Here is a 17,471-nt window from a genome sequence, read left to right on the forward strand (position 1 = left end):
AGTATGTAGGCCTGAATATGCAAATGTAGCCACAAAAAAGGAAGCAATGGAGAAAAAGAAGTGACAACACGGCTACCACGTGAGGACAAAGATCCGTTTAGATCAGTTTTGTAGGTCTTAGCTTTCAAATAAGGCGTTACACTGGCCTAAAGACTCTCGTCCCGGGCCTCGCTAGTCTCCACATTTGATATTCAGAGATTGTGAGTGATTAAAAAGAAATGTCCAACACGTCACACAGTTCAGCTGTAGACCAGTGGTTCCCAACCCATTCCAAAAACTATGGCCACTACAAATGTGTAAAAGAATGAATGCTAAAAAAAAATTCAAACAAACTACAATTGGAGTCTTTGCTGCACCCGTGCTCCTTTCTTATAAACTACAACGACAATATTTTCGCTAAACCCGGAGAACAGGATTCAAGAGACAGTGGAATAATTATGGATAAATATTAGGGGTTCAGCTCTAACGGTTTGGTTCACGGTGCAGGACCCGCGGTTTGGTGCATCACGGTAGTGTACAATAAAAAAAGTAATAAGTTGGTTTTGAACTGAAATAGCCTAATGATCGTTGTTAGACAGTATTTATAACCTTACAATAAAATTGGCAATGCTTTCAAAGCTGCTTTAGAATAAAATGTACCTCTGGGCTCACAATACGTGAAAGCAAAATAGAAAACAAATGGTACAGCAGCAAAGGAAAAAAAAAAGAAAAAAAACTACGCAGTGCAGGCCATGCGCTCGTTAAGTGGTAGTTTCATTTTCGCTTTTACTCACACGGAGGATAAATCAGTCGGAGCAGCGCGTGTGATTAGAGGCTCGTGTTTGAGCAGGTTTTGGGCACACACGCACACACACACATACACACACGCACACACACGCACACATCGCCCTGTTTGGATGCGCAGGCGCACACACTCAGTACTGTCGCCAGGCTTCCTGGTGTTCCCAAACGGTCTCCCATCCCAGTCCTAACCAGGACCTTCCCTGCTTAGCTTCCGAGGAACGGTCTCCCATCCCAGTTCTAACCAGGCACTTCCCTGCTTAGCTTCAAAGTCGGTATGGGAAATAAACATGGCGGCGCCCAGGCGGCGGCCATTGAGATTGCGTTTTCTATAATAGATAATAACAGTATACAGTAAAAATATAAGGAATAAGTACAACAACAACAGGCAACATCAATCTGTGCTAAACACCAGAGAAAAAAGGTGCATTTTTAGGAGAGATTTTAAAACAACAGGCCCGATCTCCCAGAGTTTGGTTTTTGCCGCAAACAAGGTTAAACCTAGATATCTCAGAACGACTGGAAACACAGATAGAACTTTATATTTCAATAATGATCATGCGGCGATATAATGCAGCCCTGTTCATGGAAATACTCACGTCTCTCTCACTTCACACACGAGAGGCTCCAATTGCAGTCGCACCACACACACAAAAATGAACTGATGACTCAACAATGACAAACAAAATGTCCTCTGCTTCCCCACACTTTTTCCCCTCCACATGAAAAGTGGCGCTCACAATCCGGGCCCCGTCCCTTCAGCGCGCGGGTCACTGACTACACCGCGTTAATTGCGTGAACGGCTCTTCGCAGATCGTGCACGGCGGGATAGAAGCGTCCCTGTTTGGAGCCGGGATAATGACAGACTGCCCCTCTCTGCCCTGCCCCGTGCGATGGCTCTGGATGACACACAGGAAACTCCCTGGAAACGTGGTCAGAGAGCGACGGGATGCTGCCAACATCGCATTACAGGAGAGATGAAAGTGGGGGAGGGAGGAATGGAGACCGAAAGGCAGAGGAGGAGGTTTCAGAAATGACACGTAATGCTGGTGTTTCAAGTGCCCCATGTTTTACAGTGAGGAGGACTCGAGACTCTGTCATTGGAAGTTCTTATTTGTGTTTCATTTTTATTTGCCTGCTAGTCATGGTTGGTCTCATTAAGAACTTTTAATATAGTTTTGGTGTAGTCCATATTAACCTCTTAAAGGGATATTTCAGGATTTTTGACATAGGGCCTCATTTCCTAGTTATCCAGAGTGTTGCTGGTACCTGGAGATATTTTTTTTGTAATTCATGCAGTTCTTATGTTTGAAGAGTTTCGTGGCGCTAGGCTAATGCAAGGCTAGCGCATTTCTATGGTATCAGCTAGCCTGCATTAAAAAACACCAGACTAACCATACCATGTCTGTGTCGATAGAATAATTTTTGGAATATAACTGACCTTGCATCGATCGCATTTTGAGGGACTATTTTCTAGCAGATCACTCCGCCGCCGCGTAGCTTATACAACCACGAAGCAGATGCTGCTCAAATATAAGGTATTTTAAATGCAAAATAGTTAAAATTATTCTATTGACACGTTACAAGTGATTTGCCTCAGGTGCTCTGTGGAGTGGGTCAGACTGTTTTTAATGCAGGCTAGCTGATACCGTAGGAATGCGCTAGCCTAGCACTAGCCTAACGCCATGTAACTCTTCAAATATAAGAACTGCATGAATTACATAAAAAATATCTCCAGAAATCAGCAACACTCTGGATAACTAGGAAATGAAATATCCCTTTAACCCCCGCCTATACCGAGCACATTTTCTCCAGTAGTATAAAGCCGAATATGAGGATGAAAACACAACAAAAAACAGGACAAAAAGGCCACAAAAGAGCGACAAAAACGTGCTGGAAAAGCTACAATAACACAATAAAAACGTGACCAAAAAAAATGTAAAAAAAAGCAACAAAAAATGACAAAAACAAAACGGAAAAAACAACGAAAATACGACAAAAAAGAGACAAAATAAGACCCCAAAAAAGAGACAAAATAAGACACGAAATAAGACACAAAAAAGAGACAAAAGAGATACAAAACAAGACACAAAAAGAGACAAAAAAGACAAAAGAGAGGTAAAAAAAAGAGACCAAAAAAAGACAAAAATACGACAAAAACGCTTCAAAAATGTGACAAAAGTATCAATCAGTTTTGTTGGTCTTAGCTTTCAAATGAGACGTTACTCTGGCCTATAGTCTGTAAACTTTCGATTTGGGTGAAGCTGAACTGGGGAAAATACACCTCTTAACCCGAATGCATCTGCTCCAGTTCTGCTTTACCCAAATCTAAAACCTTACAGCCTATGGGCCAGAGTAACCCCTCATTTGAAAGCTAAAACCTACAAGATTGATGTAAATGGGTCTTGTTTTTGTCACTTTTTCATCAGTTTAATCGGTTTTGTCACTTTTCTGTTGATCTTTTGTGGCTTTTTTGTTGCTTTTTGTCACTCATTTTTGCCGCAATTTTGTCACTTTTTTCAAAAAGCTTTTAGAATTGGGTAAAGCCACACTGGAGAAAATGTGCTCGGTTCAGGTGGGGGTTAAGAGGTTAAAGGCGGTTAGTCAGAGATTCATTACTGCAGTGATTCTCATACTTTTCACTAAACCTCATACAATAAGTCAGCAAATAAGTCTCATTTTCGTCCTGACTGTTTGCTTTAGTAACATTCTTATGGTTTCACAGCTTATCATTTTGCGAATTCCCGTTGTTTACCAGGTACTCGAAGCTTTGAAATGTGGCAAAACAAAATGGCCTCTTGTAAATACAGATGGTGCGGGTCACAGAATGGAAAAATCAGATGGAGCTGGGACGGTCTGAAATCTGGGTCAAACTGATCCACAGTCGAGCCATGAAAGACACGAGTGTTCCCTAAAGGTTAGCACAGCACGCTATAAGGCTTTATCCATTCAGAATCTGCCCTATATCTGATAAAACGCTGCTTCAAATCACTGCTGGACGCGGCATGACCGAATGTGGGGAAGTGAGGAATCTCTAATATGAGGCTCGCGTATTGTAACATGACGCATTGGAATGGAAGCTGGGGGAAGACTCTGACACGTTGCTCCAAATAGTCAAACAATAGTATTAACTGAGACCACAACCTTATTATAGCACGGTGCCCTCGCCTAACACATATTTCAGTCACACACTGAAACCTGTTCACTTTGATTGCTTCTACCACTGCTCGGATCTGTGTTTTTCATCAGTGGATTGATTCTGAGCAGTTCTGTACTCAGCGTGTGTTCATCACAGCACCATTGATTTGCTAGCATGACGTAAACTGAAAGCTGTTTTTCACAGTTTATTTTAACACATCATTCCCACTACTGCCTGCAGAGGGAATAACCAGGTCAATTTGAAATGCTAACCAGCTAATTCTCTTCTTTTATACAGACATTGTATAAATATCAATGCTGAGGTAAAGTGTCTAAATGAAAACATGGAGCAATTCAATCTGATTCTGTCGCCTCAAGAAAACAAAGAACAAACCGAGCTTTCTTTACACATACATTTTGGGATTATTTTGTCAGTGTATGAACCATATCCTTGCTTCTTAGTGTGTAAGAAACCAGTCGTATTAATGGTGCATTCATGTGGACTGGGGAGCTCGTTTTCCTGAGATGTGACGTCGTCGTCCCCAGTTGGTTTGTGTTCATGTGGTTTTGGGAAAGTGATGTCATCAAATAAAAACGGTCTTTTATCATTGATTAGCTTGATTAAATTCACTTTTTGCTAACGTTGAGCGAGTTTATTTTTCCTAGGATGGTAGATCAACCAGTCACAAGTCATGAGAGTGAAACGTCACACATATATCAACCAGTCAGCTTAACCCTGACCCTGCCCTGGCCAATAACCTTAGGGGTAGTGGGCTGGCGCCTAATCTTAAGTTAGTCTCTGATTGGATGATGATTGTCCACCATTTACCAACTATCCTAGGAAAAATACACTCGCTGCCAGGCATTTCACACGCAATTTTGTTACTACGAGGATGACGACAGTTAACACTAAACTCAAAAAAGTAGCAGTGTTTAACTAAAAGCTCACTTTAGACGATAAAAGAACAAATCAGCTGATTTCCGCAGTCAGGTGCGGAAGTCGGGAAGCTCGTTTTGCCCAGTTGTTCAAGCGTTCACGTGAATTCCCCAACTGGAGAAGTCGTTCGCCCGAGTTCCCGAGGATCACATGAACGCACCATAAGAACATAATAGATCTAGTAAGATGGCAACAAAGTAATAACAATGCACTATGTTATTTTTTGCTTACTTAAAGTGGACATATCATGCATATGGGGCTTAAACATAGACTTAAAAACATAATTTTGTTGCCTTAGCAATTAATAATAATAATAATAATAATGGCGTACACTTGTATTGCGCTTTATACACTGTCGTCATTATTCATTCACTCCATACCTGGTGGTGGAAAGCTACTGTTGAAGCCACAGCTGCCCCTGGGGTAGATTGACGGAAGCGAGGCAACCAGTCTGTGCCATCGGCCCCTCCGACCACCACCAACCACTCACTCACTACATTCACTTTGGCCTATAGGTTGTGTTCACGTAACATCATAACAGTTTAAAATTGAGGTGGAGGGCAGCAGAAAATTCCATGATGGTAACTATGGTAACCGGCAAACAGCAGATTTTTTTTGTCTTTATTTTTGTCATTACTGGTAGAATCCACATGAAACTATCTCAAAGTTCATTGTCTCCTCTGTCAGCTCATATAAACCGATGTCCAATTAGTTTCCCCTGAAAGGCGCCCGAAAGTGGAGACAATATAAAAAAAACATGAGCGTGATGTTGTCCAGTAGAAAAGACTTTCAGACATAAAAATAATATACAAATCCAATCACTGTCAAATACCGATGAGGAAAGTTTCGATGTCAACTTTCTTTTTGGACATTTTTTACTATAACTGTATTTCTCCCATAGAGTTGTATTGGCCCCTGACCCCCCTTTAGTTTTATGATTGTTCCAAGAGGATGCCCTTCTTCTTTCTCTGAGTTCCGGTGACCAGAGCGGAAGTCCAAGAGCAACACTCAAACAGAGACATGTAAAAATGCTAATCTGCTAATCAGTGAGGGGGGGGGAGGGGTTCACCCGTTCCTTATTAATGCTTTGCTCAAACCTCGGGGGAGTCGGGTCTGGACACCTGGCTGGTTCAAAGGCTGAAAAACTGCTTTGCTGAATGTTGACAGGAACCCGACGTGGCTGCTGGTAAATCTGAGCGCTTTACGAGCCTCACCTCCCGCTGCGTGAGCTACACTCTGCAGCGCTTTGTTCTGCAACCTCAACAACTTTTATTTAGCAAACAGCCACTGAGCTAATACCCTCCAGCCCCCCCGACATGCAGCAATGAGGGATTTTATGCAGCGAGGATGAAACAAGGAGCTTTCCGAATGTCAAAAAATAGACAAGTAATGGATTCAGTAATAGAGACTTTCTGGGCCGATCATAGAGTCTTTAGCCAATACACAAAGCCTTTGATAAGAGTCAGCTGATTCAGGCATTGCAGAAAACACAACAGGAAGCATTCATAGAGGGAAAAATGCTGTCTAGTCTATGTTGAAACACACTGCCTGACCATAAAATAGTCGCGAGTTGCTGCAGTTGGTCAGGTCTAGGTTCAGCAAAACTATGACCCCAAAGAACGAGATCAGCTGAATGACCGGGTTATTCCATCAATGGATTTCTTCTTCCCTGATGGCACTTATTCCAAGACGACAACGCAAGGGTTCATCATTTGAGATATAATTTTCACACATGAATTGGTCGAGTCCAGATCTGAACCCCATTGAGAATCTTTGTGATGTGCTGGAGAAGGCGCAGTGGTCACGCTCTCCCATCATCAAGACAAGATCTTGGTGAAAGGTTAACCCCGGCTCTTACCCCCCCGCCTTAACTGAGCGCAATTTGGGTTAACCCGAATCTACAGTAAAAGCTTCTCGGAGCTCACAGCCTAAATACCAAGGCCAAGCCTCATTTGAATTGACCAACAAACCTGATTGTCCTGATTTCTTAGGTGTTTTTTGTTGCTATAACATCTTTTTTTCTTCGCTATTATGTCATATTTTTGTCACTTTTTTGATGGGTTTTCATGCATTTTGTTCCCTTTTTGCTGTGTCTTCGCTACAATTTTGTCACTTTTTTTGTTGAGTTTTCGTTACTTTCTTTTTTGAGTTTTCGTTACTTTTTTGTTGAGTTTTCGTTACTTTCTTTTTTGAGTTTTCGTAACTTTTTGTTGCTTTTCTGTTGCTTTTTTGTTGAGTTTTCATCATTTTTTGTTGAGTTTTTATCACTTTTTTTTGTTGAGTTTTTGTTACTTTTTGTTGAGCTTTCATCACTTTTTTGTTGAGTTTTCATCATTTTTTTTGTTGAGTTTTCGTTACTTTTTTGTTGAGTTTTCATCACTTTTTTTGTTGAGTTTTTGTAACATTCTTTTTTGAGTTTTTGTAACATTCTTTTTTGAGTTTTTGTAACTTTTTTGTTGCTTTTCTGTTGCTTTTTGGTTGAGTTTTCATCACGTTTTTGTTGAGTTTTTGTCACTTGTTTTTGTTGTGTTTTCATTCTCGTTTCCGTCGCTTTTTTCCAGAAGCTTTTAGATTTTAGATTTATGACGAATGTTAATGCAACACTGGATCTTAAGCCACTTCAGAAGCTTATTGAAACAGGTGGTCCAACCAACTACTAGAGCATGTGACCAGTTTTTGTGGCGACTTCTTGGGGGGACAGACTGGAGTCAATGGGGTCAGAAACCAGGCAGCAAAGCCTTCGTAAAAACATGGACATAAGGATCGATGCACGACTTCACAGGGCCATAAGTCTCACCAACATTCACAAACATAGAGTCTCCTCCGTCCTACATCAAGTACTTAACACGCAGCGAGTAGAACCAACCAAGGAACTCTCTGTCCACCACATAAAAACATATTCAAACAAGTCTCGACTAATCAGATAAAATGAGAATGTTTTGCTTCTTTTCCAACAAAGCTCATCAACACCTTGAAATGTATTTATGCCAAAGGTAATTCGTCATGCCAACATGTGCTGGTTGTCAGTGAGCGGGGAATACCCGTGTTTTAACGGCTGCGGTCGGGGCGGCTCTTTGGTGACAGTTCTTGTAAAACGCTCTATGGCTCAGTTGAGGAGGATTTGAGGCCAATTATCAAACCGCGCTGCTGTCACGTTGTGGGTGTGGTGAGGCTTTGAAAACCCCAGCACTGACTGTGGCTTTCTGGCATCTATTATGTGTTTACTTTTATTTATTTCACAAACGTTCTTGCCGTTTTCTTACCATCCAGAAGCTGCGGTTATTCACATCTTCAGGGCTGGTCTCGGACTGTTCGGTCGACATGCTGGTCTCTGCAAAAACAAACAGAAATCATGGAATCACCAACTACACTTAGGAATATGGAGGTGCGATTATGTGGGGAAAATGTATTAACCACTTTACGCCCATCTGAACTGAGCATATTTACTCATATTTGGCTTCACCCAAATCTGAAAGCTTCTTGGAAAAAACTGCAAAATAGCAATGAAAACGAAGATGAAAACGCAACAAAAGAGCGACAAAAAAACGTGGAGGAAAAGCAACAAAAATGCAACAAAAAAGTGACAAAAACGAGGCAAAAACATGACAAAACGTAATGAAAAAAATGACAAAAAGCAACAAAAAAGTGACGAAAACTAGGTGAAACATGACAAAAAAGCAATGAAAAAACGCTGAAAAAGCAACAAAAAAGTGACAAAACGAGGCGAGAACATGACAAAAAAGCAATGAAAAAGAAAGACAAAAAGCAACAAAAAAGTGACAAAAACTAGGTGAAAACCTGACAAAAAAGCAATGAAAAAACGACGAAAAAGCAACAAAAAAGTGACAAAAACTAGGTGAAAACCTGACAAAAAAGCAATGAAAAAACGACGAAAAAGCAACCAAAAAGTGACAATAACTAGGTGAAAACATGACAAAAAAGCGATGAAAAAAACGATGAAAAAGCAACAAAAAGTGACAAAACATCATAAAAAAGCAATGAAAAATATTATGAAAAAGCAACAAAAAAAATCGATCAAAAAGCAACAAAAAATGACTAAAAAGCAATGAAAACGCAACAAAAAGCAATGAAAAAGTAGCTAGAACTGTCAAAAACAGGACAGATAAGCAACAAAAAACACAACAGGAAAAAAAGTGACAGCAAAGTTATGATCACTTTTGATGGTCTTTCAAATGAGGCATTACACTGTAACCTTTTAGATTTGGGTAAAGCTGAACCTGAGATAACGCTCGGTTCAGGCGGGGGGTGAGAGGTCAACACTGTCGTCAATGCAACTGAAAAGAGTGTCGTCCTGCAGACAAAACACACAACCTCACAGCACAACTTTGAAGTTCCAAAGGATTTCCTCGACTTCGTAAATGAGAAAGCAGATGTCAAACCGGTCACCGCTTGGTTTGTTGTTGTTTCGGAAAAAAGAAACCCCTGGCTGCATGGACATCCTGCGATTCAACTACCAACTATTCTATTTTACTTAGCATGATAGTTGCACTTGAAATCGATTGGAACCACTTAACATATAAAGTCAATTACTTAATCTGTCATCACACCAACAAGTTGCACAACAATATTACAGATTGAAACTGCCACAAAGGGCCAATCGTGTATCTGCAAGTTTTTGGAGGGAGCAGGGAATCCGATCCAGAGAGAACATGCCAACTTCAGATAAAGCCGAGTTCAGTCGAGAGATGAAAGCAAAAGTCTAAACTACTGCTCCATTAACAATCCGTCTATGACCCCAGACTTAAAACAACTTTCCCTCTCCCTTCGTTCAACATGTCCGCACAACTCTTTCTTGAGAAAAAGTTTTGTCTCTCTTTCCACTGTGAGTAAATCTGAAACAAAAGTTGAAATCTGCAGAAAAATATAGAAAATATGAGTATCTTGTACCAGAATATGATTTTTATGGACACATCACATTTTTCACAAATTTGTCAGTCCTAAAAACTGTATTGAGTTCTATTACAAACACAGATAAGTGCCACTTATTTTTAATCATCATCATTATCAGTGACGCACCGTGGGGTTTCGGTCACGGCCTTATTAGTTTATTTAACAGGTTCAGTTTGCAAAAGCAATAATAAAAGATGTTCTACACCAGGTTTAGCTTGGGCTCTCGTTTCTGCAACTTGTAGTTAATACAATATCATTAAAAGTATGCTCGCCATTTTCTCGGTGTAGCAGAATTGTTAATGCCCAGTGCTATTTTAGGGTAATAGGAATATTAAAGTGATAGTTTGTAAGATTCCAAAGTGAGGAGAGAGTGTGAGAGTTAAATCAGAAGTTATAACCTCCTGATTGGAAAGAAAACCACGACTAGTTTGCAAAATGAGGAGAGCAAGAACAAACCTTCAAAAGTAAAAGATCAAACTCCCTCCCCTTTCTCTCTTGATTGGACCCGACAGATCGGTAAACAGGAAAGCTCATCTCATTGGTCAGCCTGGGGATTCTCAATTGTTGCTTAAATAGAGGGAGGAGGGACTTTAGAAAAAAGTTGAACTTACATTATGGCATTATGGAACTTTTAATGTGAAAAAAATAAGCTTTTTTCCGACTGCGAATTGCATTGTGCATTTATTTTCCATTACCGTGGTGTCTGTGATACTCCAGGATCAACTATTTTCAGAGTTTCTGGTAGGTTTTCACTGCTGACGGCCCCTCTCATCAGAAAACCTACAAAAACAATTGATCATGGAGCATTGTAGAGGCAATCGTGATGGAAAGTAAAGGCGCAATGCTAACCACCCATACAGCCAATGGGCCACAAAAAGGCAAATTACAAAGATCAAGTTGCATAATGCGCCTTTAATATTACGGCAAACTTCGGACTATTTGAATCACTCCTTAGTTTAACTGGTTTCATCTATAGCAGTGGTTCCCAAAGTGCTGGTCGCGGGATGATTTTGTGACATTATTTTCTACATTTAATTAAGCCATTTATCCAAATACAGTATCCAAACTTGGCTTTACCCAAATCCAGAAGCTTCAGATAAAAGTGACAAAAGCGACAAAAATGAGGCAAAAATGAGGATGAAAATGCAACTAAAGAGCGATAAAAGCAACAGAAAAGTGCCAAAAAAGTGATGAAAAAGCTACATAAATGTGACAAAAACATGGCAAAAACGTGAGGAAATAGATCCGTTTAGATGAGTTTTGTAGGTCTTAGCTATGGTCTTAGCTTTCAAATGAGGCGTTACTCTGGCCTATAGGAGATTTGGGTAAAGCTGAACTGCACTTGGTTGAGGCGGGGGTTAAGGGGTTATACCAGATTTTGAATGTTTTGCAGCTTAAAGAGACTAGATGCAAGCTGGTCATTTTATGCTCACTACTGCCACCTTAGGTCATACATGTAGCTGCAGTCTCTACAGTTTTTCAAACAAAGATGATCTGTTATTGCAATTAAATTCTTCCTTTAAACACATGTTGCACAGTATATATTCACAAATACTTTATTTACTCGGCCCGGTGGTTTCCTTCTACTTGTTTATAATCATTGTAAACCTACTTGAGTCCATAGTTTGGCTTCTCTCCCCGTTTACATCAGCTCTGAATATGATCAATGGTTAGATCTGAAGCAGCAGCTGCAGAGCCCTGTCATCGTGCTGTCTCCAGTTCGAGTTTCGGCTCTTGACTGTATGATACGGTGCAGTCGATCCGAACCAGCTGCCCTGCCTCTGCACCGGGGGGAGGCATGTCCGAGCACGCTCAGTCCGCGCCCTCCCAGAATTCCCGGCTTCGAAACACGAGCTGCGCTGAGATAACCAGAGGCAAAAGATCACCCAAAAACACGGGGACTATTAACGCATATTTTCCCACAACAGCACAACTTATCGGATTGCAATATTAAGGGGATTAGTGAGCATGAAGTCTGGCATAGGAAGCAACAGATTTGAGTTTGGGATTCAAAAAGCAAAGTAATAAGATCATTCATTCATCCCACAAGCTTTTTCATCTATTGATAAAGCAAAAAAAAAAAATCCAATGGAAAAGGAGACTTTATCACAAGGGTATGTTGGTTTCCGCCTCTAAATATGGTTCAAGCACCTGCCGCTGACAGCAAGAGGAATTAAACATGCTAAAAACAATATACAAGACTTAATTTCTACCCGACAGCATGCTAACAAATCAATGAAGAGAACTGTTTGCAACTTTTCATGTGATGAAATTTGCGTGTATTTGATCTTTCAGTGACTCCGTGGCTGCTTGGGTGGCACTTTTGCTTTCTATCCCAGTGGCCTCTAGGACACTTATTTTAGGGTTTCTGGTAGGTTTTCTAGATGGAATGTATACGTAACCATGGAGACAGGTCCATCAACAGTGAAAAGCTACAGAAACCCAACTAAACAATTGGTCCTGGGTCCTGGGGCACCTTCAAGGATGGAAAGTAAAGGCGCCATGTTAACCACCCACACAGCTGTTGGGTCACTGAAAGGTCAAATATGCATTAAAGGGAAATTTCAGGATTTGTGACATAGGGCCTCATTTCCAAGTCATCCAGAGCGATCTATTCAAAATTTAAAACATTATTCAGTCAACACAGACATTATATGGGTAGTCTGGTGTTATAAGTGATTTGCCTCAGGTGCACTGTGCTTGGGTCAGACTGTTTTTAATGCAGGCTACTAGTTACCATAGACATGCGCTAGCCTAGCACTAGCCTAACACCACTAAACTCTTCAAATAGGAAATGAAATGAGGCCCAATGTTAAAATGCGGCTTTGATATGGATGTTACATGCAGCTCTAATCTGACCACCATCGGCCCTGACAGGACGCCCAATTGAACTTCTCGGGTTCCCATGTTCATGTGACTGCACTGTATGAAACAACATAATCCAGAGAGTAAACAGGATTACTCAAAGCTGTGAATGAAGTAAAAATACTGCTCCTGGTAGGTGTAGGCACCAAAAGTCCATTTTACATATGTCCCTTTTTAAACGACAACTCGAGATCAGTACAAACCATACACTATATCTAAGCCATTAACCAAACCAAACATCTGAAAAATGTTGGTTATCGGCTATGATGATGTGTTTCAGTCTTGCTCTGGTGAGTCATTGATCTTTGTTTAATTTTGATTAGTCCTGGTTTTGACCTGTTTATGAGATACTTTTAATACAGTACCAATGCCTAAAGGTGGTACTTACAGTGTAGAGAGACATGTTTGTGTATCACTAAGTAAAACGAATCAGTGCTCTGTCAAACCCATTTCATCGACAACAAACACTCCTTTTGCCGTCCACCCAAACATTTATCGTCTCTAGAGCAGCCGTAGACAGACTCGTCTCTCCCCCGAGCCATCTCTCTCTCTCTCTCTCTCTCTCTCTCTCTCTCTCTCTCTCTCTCTCTCTTTTACAATTAGATTCCCTGCTCACAAGGCGTCACATGCTCGGGCTAACGCTAACCGCTAACAGCACATCCCCTGTCCTCTCCCAGGCCTGTGCCACACGCTAACGAAATGTCACGATAACATCCCCACAGCCTCCCCTGTGCGACCCCTGACCCCGTCTTCCTGTCCCCTCAACATGGCCGCCAGTTTCCAGGGAACGCGGATGCAGGGGAGCAGCGATGTCCCCAGCAGAGAATTAATAACGACGAGCATTTCCTTTAGCGCTGCCGTCAGTGACGTGCGGAGCTGTTGTCAGGAAAGGACTGGGGAAAGACTTTAGTGGCAAAAACTGCAATTATATTTGGCAAAATAACTTGAGGCGTTCCCAGACCAGTTCAAGGAATTAAAAACTACATTAAACAGAAGCTTTTTACAGCAGTGGGGAAACTGAATACTTTTAGAACATTATTTTGGAAAGACTAAAAAGACACTGTTTTGGACACACAGCATTGTCTTTTTAGTGATGGAGAGAAGTGTTAACCTCTTAACCACCGCCTTAACCAAGCACATTTCCTCCAGTTCAGTTTTACCCAAATCTAAAAGCCAAATCTAAAGTACACGGTTGAGGCTACCACTAAAGGGTTCATGGAAAGATATTGAATAAAATTTTCGATCAGACATGGCGCTCCTTGATGTGACAAACGTGTCGGCCATCTTGTGACTGGCCAGCGATGCTAACCCCTATATATAACGTTTGTTAATTGTGATGTCACGACTTCCACTTCCGGGTGCTAGCAGACCGGCAAATATGCAAGAAAAAAACATAAAAAACTCTTTAAAACAACCATCAATATTTCTGAAACTCAACGGAGAGTTATTGAGCCTACTTATATACTCAAATACTACAATATACTCATGCCGCAGCTACTGCTAAAAAAGTAATATTTACTAAAGTCACTACTTCCGGGGTTAGCGTAGCTGCTGCGCCGTTTTTGCGATTTTGGTAAATATCACTTTTATAGCATTAGGTACAGCATTTTTGGCTAATAGGCCTGATAAATAAGTATGTTCAGTAACTCTCTCTTGAGTTTCAGAAATATTGATTGTGGTATTAAAGAGTTTTTTGTAGTTTCTTGCACATCTCGGGACCCGGAAGTTGCGCTGTGACGTTACCACTTAACAAACGTATGGAGTTCGGGAATGTGGCGTCATATCGCTTTTGTAAACTAATGGAGATTTTTAAAGTTAAAATACAGGAGTTATTGTTCACATTAAAACACTTGGACACCACAGTGAGTTTGATGTATTTACCAGCAGTAACTCAGCAGCTAACGGAGTTGTTCCACTGCTTTTTTCTGTTTTTATACTGTTTTTAGCTAATGTTAGTCAATGGAAATGTATGCTAAGAGCTGCAAAGATGGCGGATTTCCATGGTAACTGTGGAATTTCCCAAACTGTATAGCAACCAATGCAAAACCAGGAGCTACATTTTTCATTGATTCACCGGCAGAATGTGAGAAACACTCATTGTTTGTGATTGGTTCATTTCCTTTAAATTGAGGAATCTCAGTCAGGATTTAATTTTGTTTAGCCGTATTATTTACTCCATTCATTCCCAGAGTTCAGTGAGGATCAAAGAGTCATGAAATAACTTAAAATAGATAAAAACAGTAGCCTATCAACGAAATAAGTGGTGATTCTCATTTGACTACGTTGCACTGGGTTACGAGGGCCAGTCACAAGATGGCCGCCATTGGCTCCAATGTATTACCATGGCCATGTCCTATCTAGAGTTTTATGAAAGATCTTTGGGTTCAGGGGGTCCACAAGAGACAAAAAAGGATGGGAACCACTGCTTTACAGCGCAGGAAGATTGAAATGGAGCCTAAAAGTGTAATAATGGATAATCCTAACCCCAGTGCTCTAGAATTATTGATAATCTCTTACTCTTTAACCCATAAAGATTGTAAATTGCAAGAAAACAATGATAGCATTTTCTTATGTTGTGTTACAAAGCTATTTCCATCCTCATGTTATTGGGTTACTGGGATACTTTTACCTATCTTTTTTGGCACTTATAAAGAAGAAATTTGATTAAAGTCAATGATTATTTTGAGAGGATAACTCCATTGTAAGGCTTTTAAAGTTCAAAGTCAATATAAAATGGTCTGCACTAGCAATAGTTCTCACACCTTTTTTGCTTCACGTGGAGTTTTTGAGCGCCACCAGATCTAAACCACATTAATAATGAGACTATTGACGAAACTGGGCCACACCGTGACTAAAGTAGTTCTCATAAAGGGCTAACACAGCTGAGGACAAAAAGGTGAATACAATCAATTCCAATTTTAACAAAAACTATTGATTTCTCTGAGTGACGCCAGGTAGTGAAAATCGATAGTGGCGCCTGCATCACTCTGTGGGAAACACTGCTCTTTAGTGCTTTTTATCACTTCAGCTATGCACAGAATCTCAACAACCTGCAAAGGCTGAATCCCTTTATACAGAAGTAAAGCCTAATGCAAACCCAAGCCCAGGGTGAAATCCAGTTCACTCAGACGCAACTGCTATTTCATACATGCACAGGGTTACTATTACTCTGAGGGCCACACACTCACTGCACATATAGACAACCCCTAACTACGGATAAAGCGCTTCCCAAAGACAGAAACTGAGGCCTCCTGAATGAGGAACAATGTGCCTTTTGTGCTCTAACTGTGTACTACATGTCATTGCATTTAACTGTATAGACTGGGCTGCAGGGGCCGTGCAACCCAAGCCCAGCCAAGGAGCAGTGGAGGGACTTTAACCATTGCTTTGCCGCCTGGCTGTCAGACCTATACTACCACGCAAGACCGCACGATCCGATTGCACGGCTCGAGCGTTAATACATTCTGCATTCACTCATAGACAGCTCAAGCCTATCGCACCCTTTTATCTCGGGGAAAGCCGCACCTCGAAACCTTGCAAATGCCTTTCAACAATCCTTTCCAACTTTCCAGTCCATTCAAGTTGAGATCTTCAAAAAATATGTCTGAAACTCACTCCAGCTCTCACAAACTCGCCCCCTAATACAGTAATGCTTTGGCCCCATACGTCACTCCCTCCCTCCCCTCCTCGACCCCATTTCTTTCTGTCACATAAAACTCTCCCCAGTGCAAAGCCAGTGTTCACTAAGTTCAGCCGGGTTGCAGCAGCGGGGGGGGGGGGGAAGAAAAGGGAATCTACTCACCTCCTATGCAGTTGTTTCCGATAAGTTCCTAACTTTGTGCAAACTTTTGTCCAGGGGCGACTCCGAAACCCCTCGTTCGTTCTCTCTCTCCAGCCGCAGTTGTGTCAGATGAGTTGGCTCCTTTCTTTTTTCCTCCCTCCTCTGCCCTTGTTCCCTCCCTCCCTCCCTCCCTCTGCTCCCTCCCTTTTCGAGTCCCGCAGCCAGATCCCGCTCTTCCCCTCGGTCCGACTTCAAAAAAACCAGCTGCTGCGAAGGAAGCGCGTTGTCAGGGTGTTATGGTTTCAGAACGTGACGTGTTGTTGCTCCTCCAGCAGCGTCTTTCGTTATATACGGGGAAAATTACCAAACAGCTGTATGTATGTGTTTGTGTGAAGCTACTCCTCCCTCTGGATAAGAAGTGTTTAAACAGGCAACGGGCCCGGCAGGCGTAAAAGAGAGATTAGTTTTCAAGATTAGTTTGGGAGATGATAAGGAGGCCGGGTCAGTGTGATCTTGGGCAAGACACTTCACCCACAAAGCCACTCGAGCTGGGAAGGTCCATTTCTCGTTCCTTTTCATGTTCTCCCCGAGTCTTGCTGGGTTTAGTCCATTTAGAACCCAGAAAGAATTAAAAACTGTGGAAACAAAGAGCAGATTACATTTTGTTTTGGAGTAAATGTGTCCCAATCTACATCATGAGTGATAATAACGTGACATGATACCAAGTTATTATCAGTAAAAAGGCTGAAGCCACGTTGCACCAGGGCAGAGGTGGACAGGCCCATGAAACAGAAGAATTAACATAAGGATCATTTTCTACACCATTTTATATATGGTACTAATTTTATCCAAGAATTAAAGGGACTATACAGAGTGTAAAAATGTTAAAATGTTGTGTTTTCCTCCCCCTACATGTTCCAGTAATGTCCTAATGTGTAGATTACTGTTACTGTGGGTCAGCAGTGCCGCCACGAGCTGAATATAGAAGCTGCAGTTACCACGTAAGACCTGAGGTGGCAGTAGTGAGTATAAAAATGGCAAACTTGCATCTAGTCCCTT

General features: G+C 41.3%; 1 protein-coding gene across 1 annotated transcript in view; it reads right to left on the reverse strand.

Moving 5' to 3' along the window:
* LOC306968940 (protein kinase C and casein kinase II substrate protein 3) overlaps positions 1–16,557 on the reverse strand; it is a 36,013-nt gene extending 19,456 nt beyond the window's left edge. The window contains exons 1-2 of the mRNA XM_079564530.1: positions 16,434–16,557; positions 8,119–8,186 (exon numbers count right to left, since the gene is read on the reverse strand). Coding sequence (XP_079420656.1) covers positions 8,119–8,178 — 60 coding nt within the window. The 5' untranslated portion in view covers positions 8,179–8,186; positions 16,434–16,557. The remainder of the gene's footprint in view (positions 1–8,118; positions 8,187–16,433) is intronic.
* Between the last annotated feature and the right edge of the window lie 914 nt (positions 16,558–17,471).

This window comes from Gobius niger (genome assembly GCF_951799975.1).
Source record: "Gobius niger genome assembly, chromosome: 10".
In the NCBI taxonomy this organism is placed as follows: Eukaryota; Metazoa; Chordata; class Actinopteri; order Gobiiformes; family Gobiidae; genus Gobius; species Gobius niger.